At 44.4% G+C, this 23,867-nt stretch overlaps 1 protein-coding gene and 1 pseudogene across 3 annotated transcripts; one reads left to right on the forward strand and one right to left on the reverse strand.

Moving 5' to 3' along the window:
• Positions 1-1,975: 1,975 nt before the first annotated feature.
• traf3 (TNF receptor-associated factor 3) lies at positions 1,976-22,722 on the reverse strand. 3 transcript variants are annotated; one of them, XR_015034703.1, is made up of 14 exons: positions 22,572-22,722; positions 21,117-21,297; positions 20,473-20,524; positions 20,292-20,396; positions 19,689-19,853; positions 18,239-18,319; positions 16,886-16,960; positions 16,616-16,708; positions 15,332-15,472; positions 10,597-10,774; positions 9,185-9,528; positions 7,560-7,751; positions 2,177-2,858; positions 1,976-2,136 (listed from the first exon to the last, which is right to left on the reverse strand). XR_015034703.1 is itself a non-coding variant. In XM_085767009.1 (13 exons), exons 1-13 carry the CDS (start codon positions 22,717-22,719, stop codon positions 2,823-2,825), a joined length of 1,776 nt encoding a protein of 591 aa, XP_085623135.1. In that variant the 5' UTR covers positions 22,720-22,722; the 3' UTR covers positions 1,976-2,822. The 3 variants fall into 3 exon arrangements, 2 of the variants coding, with proteins under 2 accessions (XP_085623135.1, XP_085623134.1); XM_085767009.1 differs by having other exon boundaries at positions 1,976-2,858; positions 21,117-21,282; XM_085767008.1 differs by having other exon boundaries at positions 1,976-2,858.
• LOC146963136 (uncharacterized) lies at positions 2,909-5,584 on the forward strand (annotated as a pseudogene).
• Positions 22,723-23,867: the final 1,145 nt, after the last annotated feature.

A 23,867-nucleotide genomic window follows, 5' to 3' on the forward strand; every position in this document is an offset into this window, starting at 1 on the left:
TGTCACCAGTGAACAGCGCCCCCCGGTGGCCTGGTTCGGACTAGAGCTCTGGAGAAGAGAGTAAGGACCATGGATCTATAATATAATACATCCGTGGTAACGACAGCATCGGTCCAATGGCAGCGCCTCCTGGTGGAGGAATGTGAACTGACATCTGCATTGTTGGTGAATGAGCAGTGTGGTGTTTTCAATAATTTAAGGACATTTATAGATCACCCACGTTAATAGCATCATTGAGGATCATTTACAGATAAACGTGAGTTGAGTTGAGATAACTTTATTTATCCCATAGGGCAGTTCTGTTTCTACAGCTGACCACCACACCACAATCACATACACAAGCATAGCTACATACAGTTAAGGAGGAAAGTGCAAGGACAGTGCAAAATTGAGATCAGGTAAGATAAAAATACAAAAATATAATAAATACATAAGGGCAATATAGCCTACGTAAAACACAACAGTACTAAAAACTAGAAAATTTCCTCTGGGGAAATTTTGAATGGGCCACGGGGCTACTGCCAATTTTGCCATCTCTGTCAACATGGGAATCAAACCCACGATCTTAAGGTCAAGACAGAGCTGATCAGACAGACACATGATCATCTTTCTATAAGCACTGATATGGAGGAGCTGTAACCACATTAGGTTACCTGTGTGTGTGTGTGTGTGTGTGTATAATCACATAAAGTTACCTGTGTGTGTGTGTGTGTGTATAATCACATGAAGTTACCTGTGTGTGTGTGTGTGTGTGTGTGTATAATCACATGAAGTTACCTGTGTGTGTTAGAGAGTGTGGGAGAGGAGAGCATTTGTATGTTACCTGTGTGTTTTGATGTGTGTGTGTGTGTGTGTGTGTGTGTGTGTGTGTAACTGTAATCACATGAAGCTGGTTCTAGAGTCTGTGTGTGTGTGTGTGTCAGTCTGATTTAGCTGTGTCTGTGTTTATAAACATTTAAACGAGCGCCAGGTGGATTGTTTATGAAGTTAACGAGCTCTGGCCTGAGGATCAAAGAGGTTACCACGGCGATAGGGGCCCCCGCAGGCTGAGACAGACAGAAACGTGGAGAAAAACAGCCATTTTCTGCCTCTAAACCGGCCTCACAATTAGGCTTAGCATGACAAAACGGTAACTCCTATCAGAACAAAACACAGATCAACGTTGCTCTAAGGACTTACTGAAAATTTCGGTACGATTTGGTGTTTCTACAGTAAATATTTTGGCGACGCTGGCAGTTTTAAAACATCAGGCCGTTCTGCTCCTCTCAGAAAATATTTGTATTGGACTCAATGAGGAGCAGAGACAGACGTGGCCGCACTTAGAGGCTCAGAGTTTAAATTCTGTAAATCTCTCTGATATTTTGAGCACATGATATGAGAGATAACAAGTTTGTCTTACAAATTCTGAAAAAATCATGTCTGTAGAGTGTAAATTGTGGCCGGGCCGAGTGTGGAAAGAGAAAAAATCTGGAGTTTTTCTAGACTCTCTCCCACTCTAACCGATGATGTCACCCACTCTGACACGAACATTCCATGCAATACACACCCATTATAAACCCACTATTTCTCCAAAAATGATCATGGTCATTGATCAGGGATTGATCAAAAACTATATGACCTATCAAAACGTGGAGTAATACGACAATACACAAGACTTGTGTCTACTGTTTAAAGTTTAAATGGAGTCTCTAGGTGAAAGTATGCCTGAGCAGTAGACGCCCGGGCCAGTGCCCGGTGCGATGGCCTGTGGCCCTAATAATATATATTATGTAATATATAAATATAAATATATTATATATATATATGATTAACATGATTGTTCCAAGTTCAGTTCCACCAGGAGAGAAACACTGATGTCATCTGTGTTCATCAGAGCAGCAGGTCCAGATGGTCCAGATGATCCAGATGTGAGTGTGTCGACCTCTGACCTCAGGCAGTGGAGATAATAAACAACTACAACAACAGATTGTTTGTGTTTTCTGTTCATTTTATTTGTTCACACGTAAACAAACATTCAAACTGTGCAAATGAACCAATGAGTCGACTCTGAAACCGTCCCAGGCCACAGAGGAGCAGCTGGTCTCTACTGGTCTCTGCTGGTCTCTACTGGTCTCTGCTGGTCTCTGCTGGTCTCTGCTGGTCTCTGCTGGTCTCTGCTGGTCTCTACTGGTTCCACGGCTCGGTCTCCACCTGTCGACTCTGTAATAATAAATATGTAGAACGAGGCTGAGTGGGCGGAGCCTCCACGTCTCTCAGTGACCTCCTCCCTTCAGAAGGACTTCTGATCCTGGTCTCTACTGGTCTCTACTGGTCTGCCGGTCTCTGCTGGACTCTGCTGGACTCTGCTGGACTCTGATGGACTCTGTCGGACTCTGCCGGTCTCTGTCGGACTCTGCTGGACTCTGCTGGACTCTGATCCTCTGTGGCTCAGGTGGTTTCCCAGCATGCCACACAGGTAATAATGAGGAAGTAAAACAGGAAGTAAAGAGGAAGTGAAGCTCGATGCACAGCATCAGTAATGAGCAGCTGCTACGTCCTCGCTGCGGCGGCCATGTTGCCTCTGCATGACGTCACCATGGTGATGTCATGGCAACACTGATCCATTCTCTCTCTCTCTCATGCAAACACACACACACACATAGAGTTCTGCAGTCCATGAACCAATCAGAAGAGGGCCTGTGCCCCTCACTCTGATTGGCTGCTTCCTCTGCTCTGTCTGTGCCGCTCAGCCGGACCGTCGCCGATCCTTCCCATCATCCTTTGCACCGTGGACAGGTGAGCTGGTCTCAGACCAGCCAGGTCAGGGGTCAGAGGTCACGACATCACGGGTCAGGGAGGTCCGACGTATCCACGGTAACCTGCACATAAACCAATCAGTACACGAGTTGATCAGACTGAAAATCAATCAATGAACAATCAACTAGTCCTCAGACCTCAAGTAGTCCTTCAACCATTAAAACTAGTTCTCAGACCTCAACTCGTCCTTCAACCACTACAACTAGTCCTCAGACCTAAACTAGTCCTTCAACCTCTAAAACTAGTCCTTCGACAAATAAAACTAGTCCTTTAACCACTACAACTAGTCCTCAGACCTCAACTAGTCCTTCAACCTCTAAAACTAGTCCTTCGACAACTAAAACTAGTCCTTTAACCACTACAACTAGTCCTCAGACCTCAACTAGTCCTTCAACCTCTAAAACTAGTCCTTCGACAACTACAACTAGTCCTTCGACCACTACAACTAGTCCTTCAACCTCTACAATTAGTCCTTCAACAACTAAAACTAGTCCTTCAACCACTACAACTACTCCTCAGACTTCAACTAGTCCTTTGATCACTACAACTAGTCCTTCAACCTCTACAATTAGTCCTTTGACAACTAAAACTAGTCCTTTAACCACTACAACTAGTCCTTCAACCACTACAACTACTCGTCAGACCTCAAGTAGTCCTTCAACCACTTAAACTACTCCTTCGACAACTAAAACTGGTCCTTCAACCACTACAACTAGTCCTCAGACCTCAACTAGTCCTTCAACCACTACAATTAGTCCTTCGACAACTAAAACTAGTCCTCAGACCTCAACTAGTCCTTCAACCTCTACAATTAGTCTTTCGAGAACTAAAACTAGTCCTTCAACCAGTACAACTAGTCTTTCAACCACTACGACTAGTCCTTCGACCACTACAACTAGTCCTTCAACCACTACAACTACTCGTCAGACCTCAACTAGTCCTGCAACCACTTAAACTAGTCCTTCGACAACTAAAACTGGTCCTTCAACCACTACAACTAGTCCTCAGACCTCAACTAGTCCTTCAACCACTACAATTAGTCCTTCGACAACTAAAACTAGTCCTCAGACCTCAACTAGTCCTTCAACCACTACAATTAGTCCTTCGACAACTAAAACTAGTCCTCAGACCTCAACTAGTCCTTCAACCACTACAATTAGTCCTTCGACAACTAAAACTAGTCCTCAGACCTCAACTAGTCCTTCAACCTCTACAATTAGTCTTTCGACAACTAACACTAGTCCTTCAACCAGTACAACTAGTCCTTCAACCACTACAACTAGTCCTTCGACCACTACAACTAGTCCTTCAACCACTACAACTACTCGTCAGACCTCAACTAGTCCTTCAACCACTTAAACTAGTCCTTCGACAACTAAAACTGGTCCTTCAACCACTACAACTAGTCCTTCAACCACTACAACTACTCGTCAGACCTCAACTAGTCCTTCAACCACTTAAACTAGTCCTTCGACAACTAAAACTAGACCTCAGACCTCAACTAGTCCTTCAACCACTACAATTAGTCCTTCGACAACTAAAACTAGTCCTCAGACCTCAACTAGTCCTTCAACCTCTACAATTAGTCTTTCGACAACTAACACTAGTCCTTCAACCAGTACAACTAGTCCTTCAACCACTACAACTAGTCCTTCGACCACTACAACTAGTCCTTCAACCACTACAACTACTCGTCAGACCTCAACTAGTCCTTCAACCACTTAAACTAGTCCTTCGACAACTAAAACTGGTCCTTCAACCACTACAACTAGTCCTTCAACCACTACAACTACTCGTCAGACCTCAACTAGTCCTTCAACCACTTAAACTAGTCCTTTGACAACTAAAACTAGTCCTCAGACCTCAACTAGTCCTTCAACCACTACAATTAGTCCTTCGACAACTAAAACTAGTCCTCAGACCTCAACTAGTCCTTCAACCTCTACAATTAGTCTTTCGACAACTAACACTAGTCCTTCAACCAGTACAACTAGTCCTTCAACCACTACAACTAGTCCTTCGACCACTACAACTAGTCCTTCAACCACTACAACTAGTCCTCAGACCTCAACTAGTCCTTCAACCACTACAACTAGTCCTTCAACCACTACAACTACTCGTCAGACCTCAACTAGTCCTTCAACCACTTAAACTAGTCCTTCAACAACTAAAACTGGTCCTTCAACCACTACAACTAGTCCTCAGACCTCAACTAGTCCTTCAACCTCTACAATTAGTCTTTCGACAACTAAAACTAGTCCTTCAACCAGTACAACTAGTCCTTCAACCACTACAACTAGTCCTTCGACCACTACAACTAGTCCTTCAACCACAACTACTCGTCAGACCTCAACTAGTCCTTCAACCACTTAAACTAGTCCTTCGACAACTAAAACTGGTCCTTCAACCACTACAACTAGTCCTCAGACCTTCAACCTCTACAATTAGTCTTTCGACAACTAAAACTAGTCCTTCAACCAGTACAACTAGTCCTTCGACCACTACAACTAGCCCTTCAACCACTACAACTAGTCCTTCAACCTCTAAAACTAGTCCTTCGACAACTATAACTAGTCCTTTAACCACTACAACTAGTCCTCAGACTTCAACTAGTCCTTCAACCACTACAACTAGTCCTTCGACCTAAACTAGTCCTTCAACCTCTACAATTAGTCCTTTGACAACTAAAACTAGTCCTTTAACCACTACAACTTGTCCTCAGACTTCAACTAGTCCTTCAACCACTACAACTACTCGTCAGACCTCAACTAGTCCTTCAACCACTTAAACTAGTCCTTCGACAACTAAAACTGGTCCTTCAACCACTACAACTAGTCCTCAGACCTCAACTAGTCCTTCAACCACTACAATTAGTCCTTCGACAACTAAAACTAGTCCTCAGACCTCAACTAGTCCTTCAACCTCTACAATTAGTCTTTCGACAACTAAAACTAGTCCTTCAACCAGTACAACTAGTTCTTCAACCACTAAAACTAGTCCTTCAACCACTACAACTAGTCCTTCAACCACTACAACTACTCGTCAGACCTCAACTAGTCCTTCAACCTCTACAATTAGTCTTTCGACAACTAAAACTAGTCCTTCAACCAGTACAACTAGTCCTTCAACCACTACAACTATCCCTTCGACCACTACAACTAGTCCTTCAACCACTACAACTAGTCCTTCAACCTCTAAAACTAGTCCTTCGACAACTAAAACTAGTCCTTTAACCACTACAACTACTCCTCAGACTTCAACTAGTCCTTTGATCACTACAACTAGTCCTCAGACCTAAACTAGTCCTTCAACCACTACAACTACTCGTCAGATCTCAACTAGTCCTTCAACCACTACAACTACTCGTCAGACCTCAACTAGTCATTCAACCACTACAATCAGTCTTTCGACAACTAAAACTAGTCCTTCAACCAGTACAACTAGTCCTTCAACCACTACAACTAGTCCTTTGACCACTACAACTAGTCCTTCAACCACTACAACTAGTCCTTCGACCACTACAACTAGTCCTCAGACCTCAACTAGTCCTTCAACCACTACAATTAGTCCTGCGACAACTAAAATTAGTCCTTCAACCAGTACAACTAGTCCTTCAACCACTACAACTCAACTAGTCCTTCAACCTCTACAATTAGTCCTTCAACCTCTAAAACTAGTCCTCAGACCTCAACTAGTCCTTCAACCACTACAATTAGTCCTTCGATAACTAAAACTAGTCCTTAGACCACTCTAACTAGTCCTCAGACCTCTGTGACTAGTCCTCAGACCACTATAACTAGTCCTCAGACCTCTGTAACTAGTCCTCAGACCTTATACCTCTATAACAAGTCCTCAGACCACTATAACTAGTCCTCAGACCTCTGTAACTAGTCGTCAGACCTCTATAACTAGTCCTCAGACCTCTATAACTAGTCATCAGACCACTCTAACTAGTCCTCAGACCTCTGTAACTAGTCCTCAGACCACTCTAACTAGTCCTCAGACCTCTGTATCTAGTCCTCAGACCTCTATAACTAGTCCTCAGACCTCTGTAACTAGTCCTCAGACCACTCTAACTAGTCCTCAGACCTCTGTAACTAGTCCTCAGACCACTGTAACTAGTCCTCAGACCTCTGTAACTAGTCTTCAGACCTCTATAACTAGTCCTCAGACCTCTGACCTCTGTAACTAGTCCTCAGACCTCTATAACTAGTCCTCAGACCACTCAGACCTCTATAACTAGTCCTCAGACCTCTATAACTAGTCCTCAGACCACTCTATCTAGTCCTCAGACCTCTATAACTAGTCCTCAGACCTCTGACCTCTGTAACTAGTCCTCAGACCTCTACAACTAGTCCTCAGACCTCTATAACTAGTCCTCAGACCACTCAGACCTCTATAACTAGTCCTCAGACCTCTATAACTAGTCCTCAGACCACTCTAACTAGTCCTCAGACCTCTATAACTAGTCCTCAGACCACTCTAACTAGTACTCAGACCTCTATAACTAGTCCTCAGCCCTCTGTAACTAGTCCTCAGACCACTGTAAATAGTCCTCAGACCTCATACCTCTATAACAAGTCCTCAGACCTCTGTAACTAGTCCTCAGACCACTGTAAATAGTCCTCAGATCTCATACCTCTATAACAAGTCCTCAGACCTCTATAACAAGTCCTCAGACCTCTATAACTAGTCCTCAGACCTCTATAACAAGTCCTCAGACCTCTATAACTAGTCCTCAGACCACTCTAACTAGTCCTCACCTTGATGAAGATGGTGTCGTCCTTGATGTAGCTTCCCGTCTCGAGGACGCTCTGCGAGACGAACAGCGGGCAGCCTGAGGCAATGTTCATCTCGGCGACGGGACGTCTGAAGCTGCTGCTGTTGGGATCGGGCTTGAAGGCGTCGCCAAGGTGCTTCCTGGACGGACCCTGGTCCATCAGCATCAGAGTCACCTGGAGCACACACACACACACACACACACACACACACACACACACACAGACGGTCACTGACATGGATCATAGATCTATATACTGACTAGATGCTGGTTCCCAGGCAGCTCTATTGAGTGGAATGCGTCAACGCGGCGGCCATCTTGGTCAGGGGGAAGCCGTGTCTACTTCCTGCATCAGAGGTCTATCAACCATTAACATCACCACAACTCACTGAATATTCAACCCATTTTCAAGCCGTTTGGTTTATTATAAATGTCAGACAGATATTTATGATACAACAACAACAAAAAAAATTTTGAAACATTTTTTTATATATTTTTTTAATGTATTAAAGGGACAACAAGGAGTTTCTATTTGGTTATAAAAAAGTCTGATATTAATGTGGATGAATCTCCGTTACCACTTGTTAATGGTCCATTTTACATAAATCTATGGTTTTGTCTCTATGGTTATTTTGTTATTATTAGTGGTGGTGGAAATGCTGGGCGAGCCGACCAGCGTTTCTTTACTTTCGGTTTCGTGGCGAGTCATGAGAATAACGCCGCCGTATGAATCTCCGTTTATGATGGGAACTACGACGGTATGTGATCGTCTTCCAACCTCTGACTTTAATTCTTGATGAATGAAAACATGAGTCTGTCTTGCACCGGTCAAAGAATTTCACGGTGCGGAGGCTCATAAATGTAGTGTGGAAACACTTCACTTTTCCTAAACTCCTTGTTGTCCCTTTAAACATACACTTAGATACTCAGACACACACCCACATGCATAAATACAGTGAAATGTGTTCTACAAGGTCTGACTGGTCTGACTGCTGGTCAGACGTTATATGTCTATGGTCAGAAACCCCGGACCAAGATGGCCGCCGTGTTGACGTACGCTGAGAAGCAGAAGGCGCCATCTAGTCAGTATATACAGTACAGGTCAAAAGTTTGGACATCCTCAATGCATTTCCTTTATTTTCATGACTATTTACATTGTAGATTCTCAGTGAAATTCCACTAATGAACCTGACAAGGCAACACCACCTGTGAAGTGAAAACCATGTTCAGGTCAGGTTCACCTCTTGAAGCTCATCAAGAGAAGCCAAGAGTGTGCAAAGCAGTAATCAGAGCAAAGGGGGGCTACTCTGAAGAAACTAGAACTGGTGGGGGCAGAGATAGAGGAGGAGGAGGAAGAAGGAGAGGAAGAAGAAAAGAAGAAAGAGAAGACAAAGAAGAAAAGACCTGTTTTCAGTTATTTCACACTTTTTTGTTAATTCCACATGTGTTCATTCATAGTTTTGGTGCCTTCAGTGAGAATAAAGGAAACACATTGAAGGAGAAGGTGTGTCCAGACTTTTGGCCTGTACTGTATAGCTATGGACATGGACGAGTGTGTCTCCACGGCAACAACAGCTGAGCGGTGACCAGGCCTAGTGAGCGACGTACCTTCTGCTTGAAGGGCCAGGGCAGCAGGGCGTCGTACTCGCCCCTCATCACCACGAAGAACAGCGACAGGTGCGTCCCCTTGCCCATGCCGTCCCCGTTCAGGTAGACGCGGGCGCACATCTTGTATCCGAAGTATCCGGTGTAGAACGGCTGCGAGTACAGCGACAGCGTCTTGGCCGCCACCGCTTCCTGTTTCCGCCGCTTGTAGTCGCGGATCTTCCAGATCAGCGTTCCGTTGTAGCTCGCCGTCTCCAGCACCTGGAAGCGCAGGTCCATGTCGGCCAGGCGGATCTCATGGACGCTCAGCATGTCGTCATGGCGATTCAGCTGGGCCTCCAGGGGAGCTGCAGAGAGGTCGCCGTCATTCGCTGTTACTGTGTGTGTGTGTGTGTGTGTGTGTGTGACCTGATCCATCAAAATGAGACACAGTGACCTTTGAAATTTCAAAGTTGAGATTTTGGTATCAATGGAAAGATTAGAAAATAAGCTTTAAAATGATTCCCTATAGTGGGGCGGATTAGCTCAATATTTACACCAATCGTTCACTTTGTGATAAAAGCATGAAATTTGGTGGATGTGTTGGTGAATATTATTCATATTTATATTTAATTCTTGTGATTTATTGAGCTAATCTGCCCCACAGGGATGCACATTTTTTGGGGTGCGCTACCCACACATTTAGCCCCGTTACTCATTCCATGAATGCACGATCCTTACAAGCTGTACCTCGTTGTAAAGGTGACTAATCAGGCTTTCCAACAATATACAATACATCACCAGTTGGTATTATTAAAAGGGCAATTTATATTAATCATTAATTTATTCGCATAACAAATGGCTGCCACGGCCACTAGGGGGCGCTTCTGAGGTGGCCCAATATCCAGATTTGTTTGAAACATATTAACCAACACATCCACCAAATTTCATGCTTTTATCACAAAGTGAACGATTGTTTAGCTAATCCGCCCCACTACTAGTCAATACATTTGATGGTTTTCTAGATGTGGCCATTTGAATTACGATCTTTCACTCTCTTATTCCGTTCTAAAACCTGAGAAAACTGCAGTCAAAGTTTTGCCAGTGACTCTGGCGTCTGTTCCTGTACCACGTGATTACACGCTCCCTATACGGTCCCTTGTTGTCATAGAGACACCATTCAATGACCCTCGGAAAGCGGAGAATCCCGCAAGTCAACTTTAATCATCATTTTCGTGCCTTTTCTCAATTATCTGGACTGTGAAACTTTGGGAGATTGTTTTTGAACGTCATTGCTTTGAAGTTAGGGTAAAACATTTTTTTTATTTTCTATGGGTTTTCCACGTTATCAGCTGATTATCTAAAAATAGAACATCCGACTCATTTTGATAGAACGGGTCATATATGTGTGTGTGTGAGTGTGTGTGTGTTCTGACCTAGAGTGTGTGTTGCGTTGCCCGTGGCGCCGCGGCCGCCCTGCTCCAGCGCGCTGAGCCGCGTGCGGACGCTCTCCAACGTCCCTCGCAGCTCGTCCACGTCGTCTCGGAGCAGACGCAGCGCGCGCAGCTCCAGCTCCACCTCCAGCAGCTTCTCCGAGTGGGAGCTCATTAGTTTCTATGGCAACACACACACAGGGATGCAAATGGGTCAGGACCAAAACAGAGAGGAATTCTTTGGGGGGGGGGTACAAATAATTACATTATATCAAGGAAAAGTCAATTTCCAGTAGTTCAACCCCAACCAAGCGTTGAGTGCATATAGATGGACATAGTTTACACAAGGCCAACATTTCTATATTAAAAATGCTTTAAAAAAATAAAAAAATCCTTTGCAATATTTCAATTTTGGAGAAACTGAACTTTAGGTCTTCACTGAATGTGAGTTGCCGCTTTGGGTAACGAGCGCGCATGTCGCGTCTACACTGGAGGTCGGCTGTTATCAGTATAATCAGAGACAACCATGAATGAGTTCGCCTCAGTTTCATGTGATTGTCACTGTCAGCCTGTTAGAAAAACATTTTACTGACCCCAGCTGAGACGCTGAGACGCTGAGACCCCCCCCTCCAAAACAAAAACGATCTGAACGGTTCACACAAGTCACCTAATTGGTCATGTCAAAGGAGGTTAAATGTAAAGCAACTGGACTTAGTTATTTGTCTAGAGGACGTTTCACCTTCATCAGTTCATGTAGCATCTGACCAGGCTGGGACTGGTCCAACTATCTGGTGTGGAGACTCACTATTTAACCTCTTGTGTGGCCGTTCACAAGGCTGATGATGTCACTGGTTCCCTTTTGTGCTCCAAGTGCCAACGACAGTCGTTTAAAGGACTGTCTTTGATGGAAAGTTGGTTTCGACTTCGTTAGTGCCCTATTGTGTTATAACGACAGTCGTTGGAGTCACTTACCACTTGTGAACCAATGACTCCAACGACTGTCGTTCTAACAACATAGGGCACTAACGAAGTCGAAACCAACTTTCCATCAAAGACAGTCATTTAAACGACTGTCGTTCTAACAACATAGGGCACTAACGAAGTCCAAACCAACTTTCCATCAAAGACAGTCATTTAAACGACTGTCGTTATAACAACAGAGGGCACTAACGAAGTCGAAACCAACTTTCCATCAAAGACAGTCATTTAAACGACTGTCGTTATAACATAGGGCACTAACGAAGTCCAAACCAACTTTCCATCAAAGACAGTCATTTAAACGACTGTCGTTATAACAACAGAGGGCACTAACGAAGTCGAAACCAACTTTCCATCAAAGACAGTCATTTAAACGACTGTCGTTCTAACAACATAGGGCACTAACGAAGTCCAAACCAACTTTCCATCAAAGACAGTCATTTAAACGACTGTCGTTATAACAACAGAGGGCACTAACGAAGTCGAAACCAACTTTCCATCAAAGACAGTCATTTAAACGACTGTCGTTATAACAACATAGGGCACTAACGAAGTCGAAACCAACTTTCCATCAAAGACAGTCATTTAAACGACTGTCGTTATAACATAGGGCACTAACGAAGTCGAAACCAACTTTCCATCAAAGACAGTCATTTAAACGACTGTCGTTCTAACAACATAGGGCACAAACGAAGTCCAAACCAACTTTCCATCAAAGACAGTCATTTAAACGACTGTCGTTATAACAACAGAGGACACTAACGAAGTCGAAACCAACTTTCCATCAAAGACAGTCATTTAAACGACTGTCGTTATAACATAGGGCACTAACGAAGTCCAAACCAACTTTCCATCAAAGACAGTCATTTAAACGACTGTCGTTATAACAACAGAGGGCACTAACGAAGTCGAAACCAACTTTCCATCAAAGACAGTCATTTAAACGACTGTCGTTCTAACAACATAGGGCACTAACGAAGTCCAAACCAACTTTCCATCAAAGACAGTCATTTAAACGACTGTCGTTATAACAACAGAGGGCACTAACGAAGTCGAAACCAACTTTCCATCAAAGACAGTCATTTAAACGACTGTCGTTATAACAACATAGGGCACTAACGAAGTCGAAACCAACTTTCCATCAAAGACAGTCATTTAAACGACTGTCGTTAAAACATAGGGCACTAACGAAGTCCAAACCAACTTTCCATCAAAGACAGTCATTTAAACGACTGTTGTTATAACAACATAGGGCACTAACGAAGTGGAAACCAACTTTCCACCAAAGACAGTCATTTAAACGACTGTCGTTATAACAACATAGGGCACTAACGAAGTCGAAACCAACTTTCCATCAAAGACAGTCATTTAAACGACTGTCGTTATAACAACATAGGGCACTAACGAAGTGGAAACCAACTTTCCACCAAAGACAGTCATTTAAACGACTGTCGTTATAACAACATAGGGCACTAACGAAGTCGAAACCAACTTTCCACCAAAGACAGTCATTTAAACGACTGTCGTTATAACAACATAGGGCACTAACAAAGTCGAAACCAACTTTCCACCAAAGACAGTCATTTAAACGACTGTCATTATAACAACATAGGGCACTAACGAAGTCGAAACCAACTTTCCATCAAAGACAGTCATTTAAACGACTGTCGTTATAACAACATAGGGCACTAACGAAGTGGAAACCAACTTTCCACCAAAGACAGTCATTTAAACGACTGTCGTTATAACAACATAGGGCACTAACGAAGTCGAAACCAACTTTCCACCAAAGACAGTCATTTAAACGACTGTCGTTATAACAACATAGGGCACTAACAAAGTCGAAACCAACTTTCCACCAAAGACAGTCATTTAAACGACTGTCATTATAACAACATAGGGCACTAACGAAGTCGAAACCAACTTTCCATCAAAGACAGTCATTTAAACGACTGTCGTTATAACAACAGAGGGCACTAACGAAGTCGAAACCAACTTTCCATCAAAGACAGTCATTTAAACGACTGTCGTTATAACAACATAGGGCACTAACGAAGTCGAAACCAACTTTCCATCAAAGACAGTCATTTAAACGACTGTCGTTAAAACATAGGGCACTAACGAAGTCCAAACCAACTTTCCATCAAAGACAGTCATTTAAACGACTGTCGTTATAACAACAGAGGGCACTAACGAAGTCGAAACCAACTTTCCATCAAAGACAGTCATTTAAACGACTGTCGTTATAACAACATAGGGCACTAACGAAGTCGAAACCAACTTTCCATCAAAGACAGTCATTTAAACGACTGTCGTTATAACAACATAGGGCACTAACGAAGTCGAAACCAACTTTCCATCAAAGACAGTCATTTAAACGACTGTCGTTATAACATAGGGCACTAACGAAGTCCAAACCAACTTTCCATCAAAGACAGTCATTTAAACGACTGTCGTTATAACAACAGAGGGCACTAACGAAGTCGAAACCAACTTTCCATCAAAGACAGTCATTTAAACGACTGTCGTTATAACAACATAGGGCACTAACGAAGTCGAAACCAACTTTCCATCAAAGACAGTCATTTAAACGACTGTCGTTAAAACATAGGGCACTAACGAAGTCCAAACCAACTTTCCATCAAAGACAGTCATTTAAACGACTGTCGTTATAACAACATAGGGCACTAACGAAGTGGAAACCAACTTTCCACCAAAGACAGTCATTTAAACGACTGTCGTTATAACAACATAGGGCACTAACGAAGTCGAAACCAACTTTCCATCAAAGACAGTCATTTAAACGACTGTCGTTATAACAACATAGGGCACTAACGAAGTGGAAACCAACTTTCCACCAAAGACAGTCATTTAAACGACTGTCGTTATAACAACATAGGGCACTAACGAAGTCGAAACCAACTTTCCACCAAAGACAGTCATTTAAACGACTGTCGTTATAACAACATAGGGCACTAACAAAGTCGAAACCAACTTTCCACCAAAGACAGTCATTTAAACGACTGTCATTATAACAACATAGGGCACTAACGAAGTCGAAACCAACTTTCCATCAAAGACAGTCATTTAAACGACTGTCGTTATAACAACATAGGGCACTAACGAAGTCCAAACCAACTTTCCATCAAAGACAGTCATTTAAACGACTGTCGTTATAACAACATAGGGCACTAACGAAGTCGAAACCAACTTTCCATCAAAGACAGTCATTTAAACGACTGTCGTTATAACAACATAGGGCACTAACGAAGTGGAAACCAACTTTCCACCAAAGACAGTCATTTAAACGACTGTCGTTATAACAACATAGGGCACTAACGAAGTGGAAACCAACCTTCCATCAAAGACAGTCATTTAACGACTGTCGTTGGCACTTGGAGCACAAAGGGAACCAGTGACATCATCACCCTTGTGAACGCCCACACAAGAGGTTAAATAGTGAGTCTCCACACCAGATAGTTGGACCAGTCCCAGCCTGGTCAGATGCTACATGAACTGATGAAGGTGAAACGTCTTCCTAGACAAATAACTAAGTCCAGTTGCTTTACATTTAACCTCCTTTGAAATACTATGACCTGGACAAATGAGAATATGCACCGGCCTAATTGGTCATGAAAAAAGCGAGTTGTGCTTTTTGGCGCGCTGTTTGCATCCCTGCAGACAGAGGAGGGGTCTGACCAACACATCCTCTCCAGTGAGCGTGGACAGGGAATCGAACCTGCGGGCAGCGGCCCCCTACCTGCATGGTGGCCAGCTTCTGCTCCGTCTGCCGGTTCTTGTCCCTCAGCTCCTCGTTCTGGTTCTCCAGCTCCGACAGGCGGCTGCTCAGAGCGGGAAGCACCTTGTAGCGCTCCATCAGCTCCCCCTTCACCTCCTCCACCTGAAACACACACACACACACACACACACCGCTCAGCTGTCAGTCACACCTGTCGCCCCGGCAACCACCCAGGTCAGTGGTGAGATAGAAGACAGTAACCCTACGTCACGTCAAAGGCCACGCCCCCTCGCCGGTGGAAACAAAGGAGAAGTCCTCAGTGTTCCATAGGCGCTAACACAAAACACCACAATGCCAAAGAGTTGTTGTGTGAGCAGGGCCGTTGCTAGGAATTCTGGGCCCCCTTAAAGAATACTAAAGTGGGCCCCTCCCCCTAACTTTTCCATTTTTTTTCTTAGACTACGTATGTATTATCGTTTTTTATTTAGCCTTCTTTGTTTTGATGCTAATGCAGCATTACACTGCAAAAACTCAAGTATCTCACCAAGAATAGGCTATTTGTCTTATTTCTAGTCAAAATGTCATTTCTAGTCAAAACAAATCTCATTCTACTCTCCCCTATACAACGGCCCTGTGTGTGGTATATTAATACAAAACACCACAATGCCGAAGAGTTGTTGTGTGGTTTATTGTTGGTTGAACCTAACATCAGATTCCCCTCCTCCCTTCAGAGAGTGGGACAGGAAGAGAAGAGGTTTATGGCTTCAGGCCGTATGAAGCCGTGGGACCGGCTAGTCCACAGGTGTTTATGTGGTAAACCATTCAGGAGGGGCGACCGCCATTCTGAAGGTCCGCTAACGTTATTCTGAAATTTTCTGAAGGTCCGTTCTAAAATTGTATATAATGTGTGGGCTAATATACAAAGGGGAAAAACACATGTTACAGGTTTGGATCCCTGGCTGCCTGCACCCGAGGTCTCTGCTCTAACCGCTGCACTACGGTGACAGCTGATTGATGTGTTTCACTCAGTGTTATATACCACACCTCTCCCCGCTGGGTGGGCTCATTCTCCGGTAGGATTTACTGTATGGACAGACATTCCCTAAATCTTTATTTTTCCAGTAAAACAAGGTGATAGAGCTGTCTGCCTGACAGACGGTAGCTACTGCAGGAGGTTTCCAGGCCGATTAACCTTAGGGATTTGGATTTAGCGCCAGTCAGAGCAGCAGTTAGTTTTCAGCGGAGTGGGGGCGTGGCCTCACTGGCTGCTCTCCTCTATGAGACGGTCCTGGTTGCTGTGGTTACCTTGTTCTCCAGCGAGGAGTTCCTATTGGCCATCAGCCGCAGGTGTTCAGCTGCGAAGGTCGACTCATGTTGTCTCATCTCCTGGTTCAGACCCTGAAGAGACAAAGCAGCAGCTGTGGACAGTGTGGACGGTGTGGACAGAGTGGACAGTGTGGACAGTGTGGACGGTGTGGACGGTGTGGACAGTGTGGACAGTGTGGACGGTGTGGACGGTGTGGACAGTGTGGACGGTGTGGACGGTGTGGACCTGAGGGTCGAGGGACAGCTCACCTTGAAGCTGCAGCCGTAGCGATGGAACTGACAGCTCACCTGAGCTTTGGGACAATCGTGTTGGTGATTGGACAACTGGAAGACAAAGACAAAGACAGACCGTCAGTATCGTCCACACGGCTGCAGCTGGACCAAAGTCCTGAGTCCAGACAGCAGAGGACAAGGACCTGAAAGTCTGATGCTGGTTCTAGGTTCTGGACTGACCGACAGGAACATCGACACATCGTAAAAGAAGAGGAGTCACTGATCATTCATGTGAATTTTTAAATACTAAATGATCTCATTCAGCCCAATGCATTTTTTTCACAGCAGCAGGAGAAGGAGCTCAACTTTGTAACTTGCTGTTAAGTGCTTTTTAATTCGTTTTAATTCACCAAAAAATAGTCACAGGTCACAAAAAAGTCCTCTTCTTACTTGGTGTGGCTCATTTCTGCACTTTCCTTACTTTTTTTTTTCAAGCAGAAGCCAGTGATCCTCTTATTAAAGGTTTTCTTTGCCCCTCACATACTGTCTCTGTCTGTAGCCTAGTGGTTAGATCACTGGGCTGAAGACCTGAAGGTTGCTGGTTCAAATCTTGCCTCAACAACAATTATAGTGAATTATTTTCCCAGTCGTCCTCTGTTGACTTCTGATAACTTGCTTCATGTTGAAACTGCTGCTCTCAGCCTGAAATTCACAGAAATTTTCATTGTAAGTCATTCAAGCTTGACTCTCAAGCTTTCTTGGTGTTGACACAGTGTGTTTCCAACAGGTGCAGCTTTGGGCTCGTTAACTTCAGAGTGAGACAGAGTGCAGCTCATCAACAGACAACAGTCTTTGCAACTGTGTGTACACTGTGGCCTAGAGGCAGAGTGAAAGTCTGCTGACCATGAGGTTGTGGGTTCGATTCCTACCTTGGTCAAACATTTGTATGGTGATCACTGCTTGCACTATTTGCTAATTCTGCAACAGCGTTCCGCTGCTTTCAGCATTCACACGCATTTCCATCAGGAAATGCTACTTCATCTAGTTTTATTATCTTGTCCTCCACTTTTTTTTTTTAAGTATATTTTTTTGGCTTTTCATGCCTTTATTTGATAGGACAGTTGAGAGTGTGACAGGAAATGGGAGGCAGAGATGGGGGGAATGACATGCAGGATAGGGCCGTCCGACGCGGGACTCGAACCGGGGCCGCCTGCAGCGAGGACTATAGCCCCAACACATGGGGCGAGTGCTCTACCAACTGAGCTAAACTCCGCCCCATTGTCCTCCACTTTTAACCAGTGGAACCTCATGGAATCTAAACTGGGAACGGGTCAGAACTGGACTCGTTACATGAAACCCGACCCCCCAGAGGATGGACCGGGTCAGTACCTCGCTCCGGGTCAGGGACGTGTAGGAGCAGTGGTTGGGACAGGACACCGGGAACGTTGGACACACCGTCTCCTTGTGGTTCTGAAATCAGAGGAGCAGCTCAGATCAAACTGGTTCCTGTTCAACAGCAAAGACCCCCAAGACCCCAAAGACCCCCAAGACCCCCAAGACCCCAAAGACCCCCAAAGACCCCAAAGACCCCAAAGACCCCCAAAGACCCCCAAGACCCCCAAGACCCCAAAGACCCGCAGTCTGAAGGTGCAGGAGGTCCAGTCCAGTATGTCTCAAGTCCCCCTTCAACCACTGTCCAGTCCACTAGAAGTAGTCCCCAGTCCTCTACAACCAGTCTTCAGTCCTCTATAACCAGTCTTCAGTCCTCTATAACCAGTCTTCAGTCCTCTACAACCAGTCTTCAGTCCTCTATAACCAGTCTTCAGTCCTCTACAACCAGTCTTCAGTCCTCTATAACCAGTCTTCAGTCCTCTACAACCAGTCTTCAGTCCTCTATAACCAGTCTTCAGTCCTCTACAACCAGTCTTCAGTCCTCTATAACCAGTCTTCTGTCCTCTACAACCAGTCTTCAGTCCTCTACAACCAGTCTCCTGTCCTCTATAACCAGTCTTCAGTCCTCTATAACCAGTCTTCAGTCCTGTAACCAGTCCTCTGTCCTCTATAACCAGTCTTCAGTCCTCTATAACCAGTCTTCAGTCCTCTATAACCAGTCTTCAGTCCTCTATAACCAGTCTTCAGTCCTCTACAACCAGTCTTCAGTCCTCTATAACCAGTCTTCAGTCCTCTACAACCAGTCCTCTGTCCTCTACAACCAGTCTTCAGTCCTCTACAACCAGTCTTCAGTCCTCTATAACCAGTCTTCAGTCCTCTATAACCAGTCTTCAGTCCTCTATAACCAGTCTTCAGTCCTCTACAACCAGTCTTCAGTCCTCTATAACCAGTCTTCAGTCCTCTATAACCAGTCTTCAGTCCTCTACAACCAGTCTTCAGTCTTCAGTCCTCTATAACCAGTCTTCAGTCCTATAACCAGTCTTCAGTCCTCTACAACCAGTCTTCAGTCCTCTATAACCAGTCTTCAGTCCTATAACCAGTCTTCAGTCCTCTACAACCAGTCTTCAGTCCTCTACAACCAACCAGTCTTCAGTCCTCTACAACCAGTCTTCAGTCCTCTACAACCAGTCTTCAGTCCTCTACAACCAGTCTTCAGTCCTCTACAACCAGTCTTCAGTCCTCTACAACCAGTCTTCAGTCCTCTATAACCAGTCCTCTGTCCTCTATAACCAGTCCTCTGTCCTCTATAACCAGTCTTCAGTCCTCTATAACCAGTCTTCAGTCCTGTAACCAGTCCTCTGTCCTCTATAACCAGTCTCTACAGCTCATCCAATCAAAGCCCAGCAGGTGGGTGTGGGGAGACGTCAGCAGTGCTGTGATTGGCTACCTGCAGTTCGGTCAGAGGCATCTTGGTCATGCAGAACTCGCAGGTGGTTTCTCTGTGTTTACACTTCCAGCTCAGGTGGTCGGGAATCTCCTTCCTCATCATCCGCTCTTTACACTTCCCCAGCGGACAGGGAACCTCGAAGAAGGGACACACGTTCAGGTGGTCCTGCAGAGGGACAGACAGACAGACAGGTGAGGGACAGACAGACAGACACTGAGCGTTGCCCTAGCAACAGTTACAAACATTGACACTTTCAAACGTAGGCTAAAAACCCATCTTTTTAATCTGGCTTTTATGCTATAGTCTCACAGTGTTTTTATTCTATTTTACAGTTTTATATTCTTTCTTATTGTTATCTTTCTCCTATTTTTATCCTGCATTTTATTTTATTTTGTTTTATAAAATTGTATTGTTGTTTAAAGTTGTTATTTTCTCTTGTTGTTTTTAATCTTCGTGCATTAGTCTCCTTGCTTTTCTTGTTTTACCTCCTATTTGTTCAGTCAAAATGTAAAGCACTTTGAACGGCATCTGTTTGCTTTGAAAGGTGCTGTATAAATAAAATGTGATTGATTGATTGATTGAACAGTGTGATGATGATCTTACAGGTATCTGGTGCAGACTCATCTGCTCCTGGCAGCCGTTGGCTTCGCTGCGACAGAAAACCTTCAGAGCCATGATCTCCCGATGGCAGCACACGTCTCTAAAGATCTAAACACAAACCAAACCAATCAACAACCGCTTCACAACCAATCAGCAACAAGCAGTGACATCATCGTGATCCCACCTTGTCTTTGAACAGCGGCTCCCTGTCGGCCGGGCACACGGGGTTCTGCTGGCTGAGGACAGAGGACAGAGGACAGGTCACATGACATTATGTAACATCACAAGACTTCCTTCATACACCGCAAAAACTCAAACTCTTTCCAAGAATATTTGTCTTATTTCTTGTCAAAATGTCTCATTTCTAGTCAAAACTAATCTCTTTCCACTTAAAATAAGACTCATCACCTAAAAATGAACTTGTTTTTAGATCATTTTCACTTGTTTCAAACTAATTTTCACTTGAAATAAATAGAAAAATCTGCCAGTGAAAGCAAGTTTTTTGTGTTTGTAATAAGAAAGAAAAACTTGCTCCACTATCAGATTTTTCTACTTATTTCAAGTGAAAATCTGCTTGAAAGAAGTAAAAAGTGTCTAAAAACAAGCTGCTTTTTATGTGATGAGTCTTATTTTAAGTAGAATGAGATTAGTTTTGACTAGAAATAAGACAAATATTCTCAGTTAGATATGTGAGTTTTTGCAGTGTAGAGATCTGAGAGGTCCCGAATGTTGATGTTGTTATTGTAACTGTAACGTTGTTACATGACAGTGACATCAGTGGGCGGTGTGTGTGTGTGTGTGTGTGTGTGTGTGTGTGTGTGTGTGTACCTGAGGATGCTGTGGATGCAGCTCTGACAGAAGCGGTGTCCACACTCGGTCTGTCGGGGCTGACAGAGGACCAGACTGCAGACCTCGCAGCAGTACTTGGCCTCTGGCGTCTCTACGAAGCGGTCTCTGAAGCCCCCGTGGACCGGCAGGAAGCCTGCAGGCACACCTGGACACAGCACACCTGGACACACACACACACACACAACACACAGCTGGACGTTAGCGACACACACCTGGACACAGCACACCTGAACACAACACACACACACACAGCTGGACGTCAGCGCCGTGACTCCACCCACACACACACCCTCGGTGCTAAATGACTAGAGTCCTGGTTCAAGTGCAGACAGCTGAGTTCCTTCAACACAAATTAGTTGTAAAGACTAAAACTAACTCTCTTTCAGCCCGTTTACACCTCACCCAGGGGGCAAAATCCCAACAGACAGGGAGCGTTGTAAATGGTTTGACAGCAGAAATGATCTCTTAAGGATTAAAACCTGGGTGGACAACCCGGTCAACTAGCTGCTGGAAAGCTACAGGGGACAAAACCCCTTTCTGGGGTCGTTTGGCTGGCGAAATGATGTAAATGTAAATATTTAGGTACTACAATGGCATAAATAGTCATACAACTATAACATTTGGCAGAGAGTATCTTGACACATAGGGGGAGGCAAGAAAAAAAGATTCTGGGGTTTGTTGCAACTCCATTTTAAGATATCACCCTCAACATCCCAAAAAAGACACAAAAAAGTACTGTTCACCTGACAAATTCTCATGAAAATTATGATTTTGCAGCACTTTATGGAGAATATCTATGCCTAACATGTATATAGAAAACTTCCTTAATTCATAAGCTTCCATTTGAGTCCAAAATGCCTTTCTATCTCCAAAGCCACTTGCTGTGGCCAACGGTCTTCTCTATCTCTCTGTTCACTTTGGGGAGACCAGAAATAGAATGGTTTCTGATCATACCAGTTAACATGGAGTTTTTCACAATAGGTGTTGCATTGTTTGGAGACAGCCTGTAGCTTTCCAGTAGCTAGTGGAAAGCCTAGGGTCCTAACCTGGTCCTAACCCGGTCCTAACCCGGTCCTAACCTGGTCCTAACCCGGTCCTAACCCGGTCCAGCTCAGGGTTCTGGTTCTGGTCCGTCCGCTCCAACTGACCCGCGGCTCCATCGTTAGCTCTACTTCTTAGCGTTACATGTTTACAATCCAGAATAAACATGACGCATGTATGTCCGGTCCGTCGTCATGGAAACATGACGCTCTACTTCCCTCCTCTGTCTACTACTTATTTTGTTTTATAATCTACGTGACCGGGTCTCAGCTGGAGACGCGCTGACGCCAGGTGTAAAGGAGACTGACTCACTCTAGTGGTCACTGGAGGAACTGCACCTTTAATTAAAGAGTAAGAGTAAGTAAAGACTTTTATTGTGAAGGGGTAGTTTACCTTGCGAGGCAGCAGCAGCGTCGCTCGGGGGCCAGGGATTGGCCGGTCGGTGAGACGACAGGGGGGGGAGGGGGACGGCCAGGGAGGGCGCCACCTGCTGGAGGGGGATCTGCACCTCCCTCCCATCAGCACCACTCCTCCCCGACATGACCTGGGGGGGGGGGGGGGGGTAGAGAGGGGTTAAAGACTGAGACAAGGACACACAGAAGTATGTGAAGCCATTTTAACATTTAACAGCCAGACTGGACGTGTTTCAGATCTCTGTAATTCAGTTTTACCTCTCGTCAAAAACAACATTTCAGATCCACAACTACGTACTTCCTCTTTAACCATTCATGTGTATGGGGTTTGTCATTACAGATATCTACAGTTCAGTCACAGATATCCACTATGTGAATTACAGATATCTGGAACTGAATTACCACTAGTACTAATTCTAGTTACAGATATCTACAACTTGATTCTGACTAGTCATAATTCCAGTTCTAGATATCTTTAAAGCAGAAGTAAGCGATCCGGTGGTTTTGGCTAATGCTGCGTTCCAGGCAGGCTTTTGAAACCGTAAATTACAGCTTCAAGTCACAACTTACGACTTTGTAGCGTTCCAGGCAACCCACTCGTGTTTCTCCGACCTGTTTTACCTGTGAAAGTCACTATAACGGCCACTCGTAACTTCTGACCCGTGAACTCGTACCAGATCCAACTGGTACCACTTCACAGGTCGGAAAAACACCAGTTACGAGTTGCCCTGAACGCACCATAACGTCTTGTCAGCAGATGGAGTTAGCAGCCCCCGCCCTCGTCATGGATCTATTGGTCCTCGTCCCTACGTCACCACATTCAGGCGCATCCCTTGGCTGCACACACAGAGAGGACTGCCCCTTTATGCCGTTCTCTCTCCTCATTGGATAAAGGTTGTAGGATACAAGGAAAGTTTTCTCCTGGGCTCAGAGCAGAGCAGAGTGACTGACAGACCCGTGTTTCAGACCAAACACTCTATAGAAGTGATTGCTGTCGGAAGATACAACTATTTAAGACTTAGATTAACACAAATATATCACTTACTTCTGCTTTAATTCACCTCAATTAAAGATTAAGATTAAGATATCTGTAATTCACATAGTGGATATCTGCAACTGAACTGTAGATATCTGTAATGACAAACCCCATACACATGAATGGTTAAAGGGGAAGTACGTAGATGTGGATCTGAAATGTTCTTTTTGACAAGAGGTAAAACTGAATTACAGAGATCTGGAATGAAAAATTCAACTATTCTAAATGTAGTTAGGACCA

The sequence above is a fragment of the Trachurus japonicus genome, chromosome 22 (assembly GCF_045865225.1).
Source record: "Trachurus japonicus isolate A0001 chromosome 22, Traja_1.0".
NCBI lineage: Eukaryota > Metazoa > Chordata > Actinopteri > Carangiformes > Carangidae > Trachurus > Trachurus japonicus.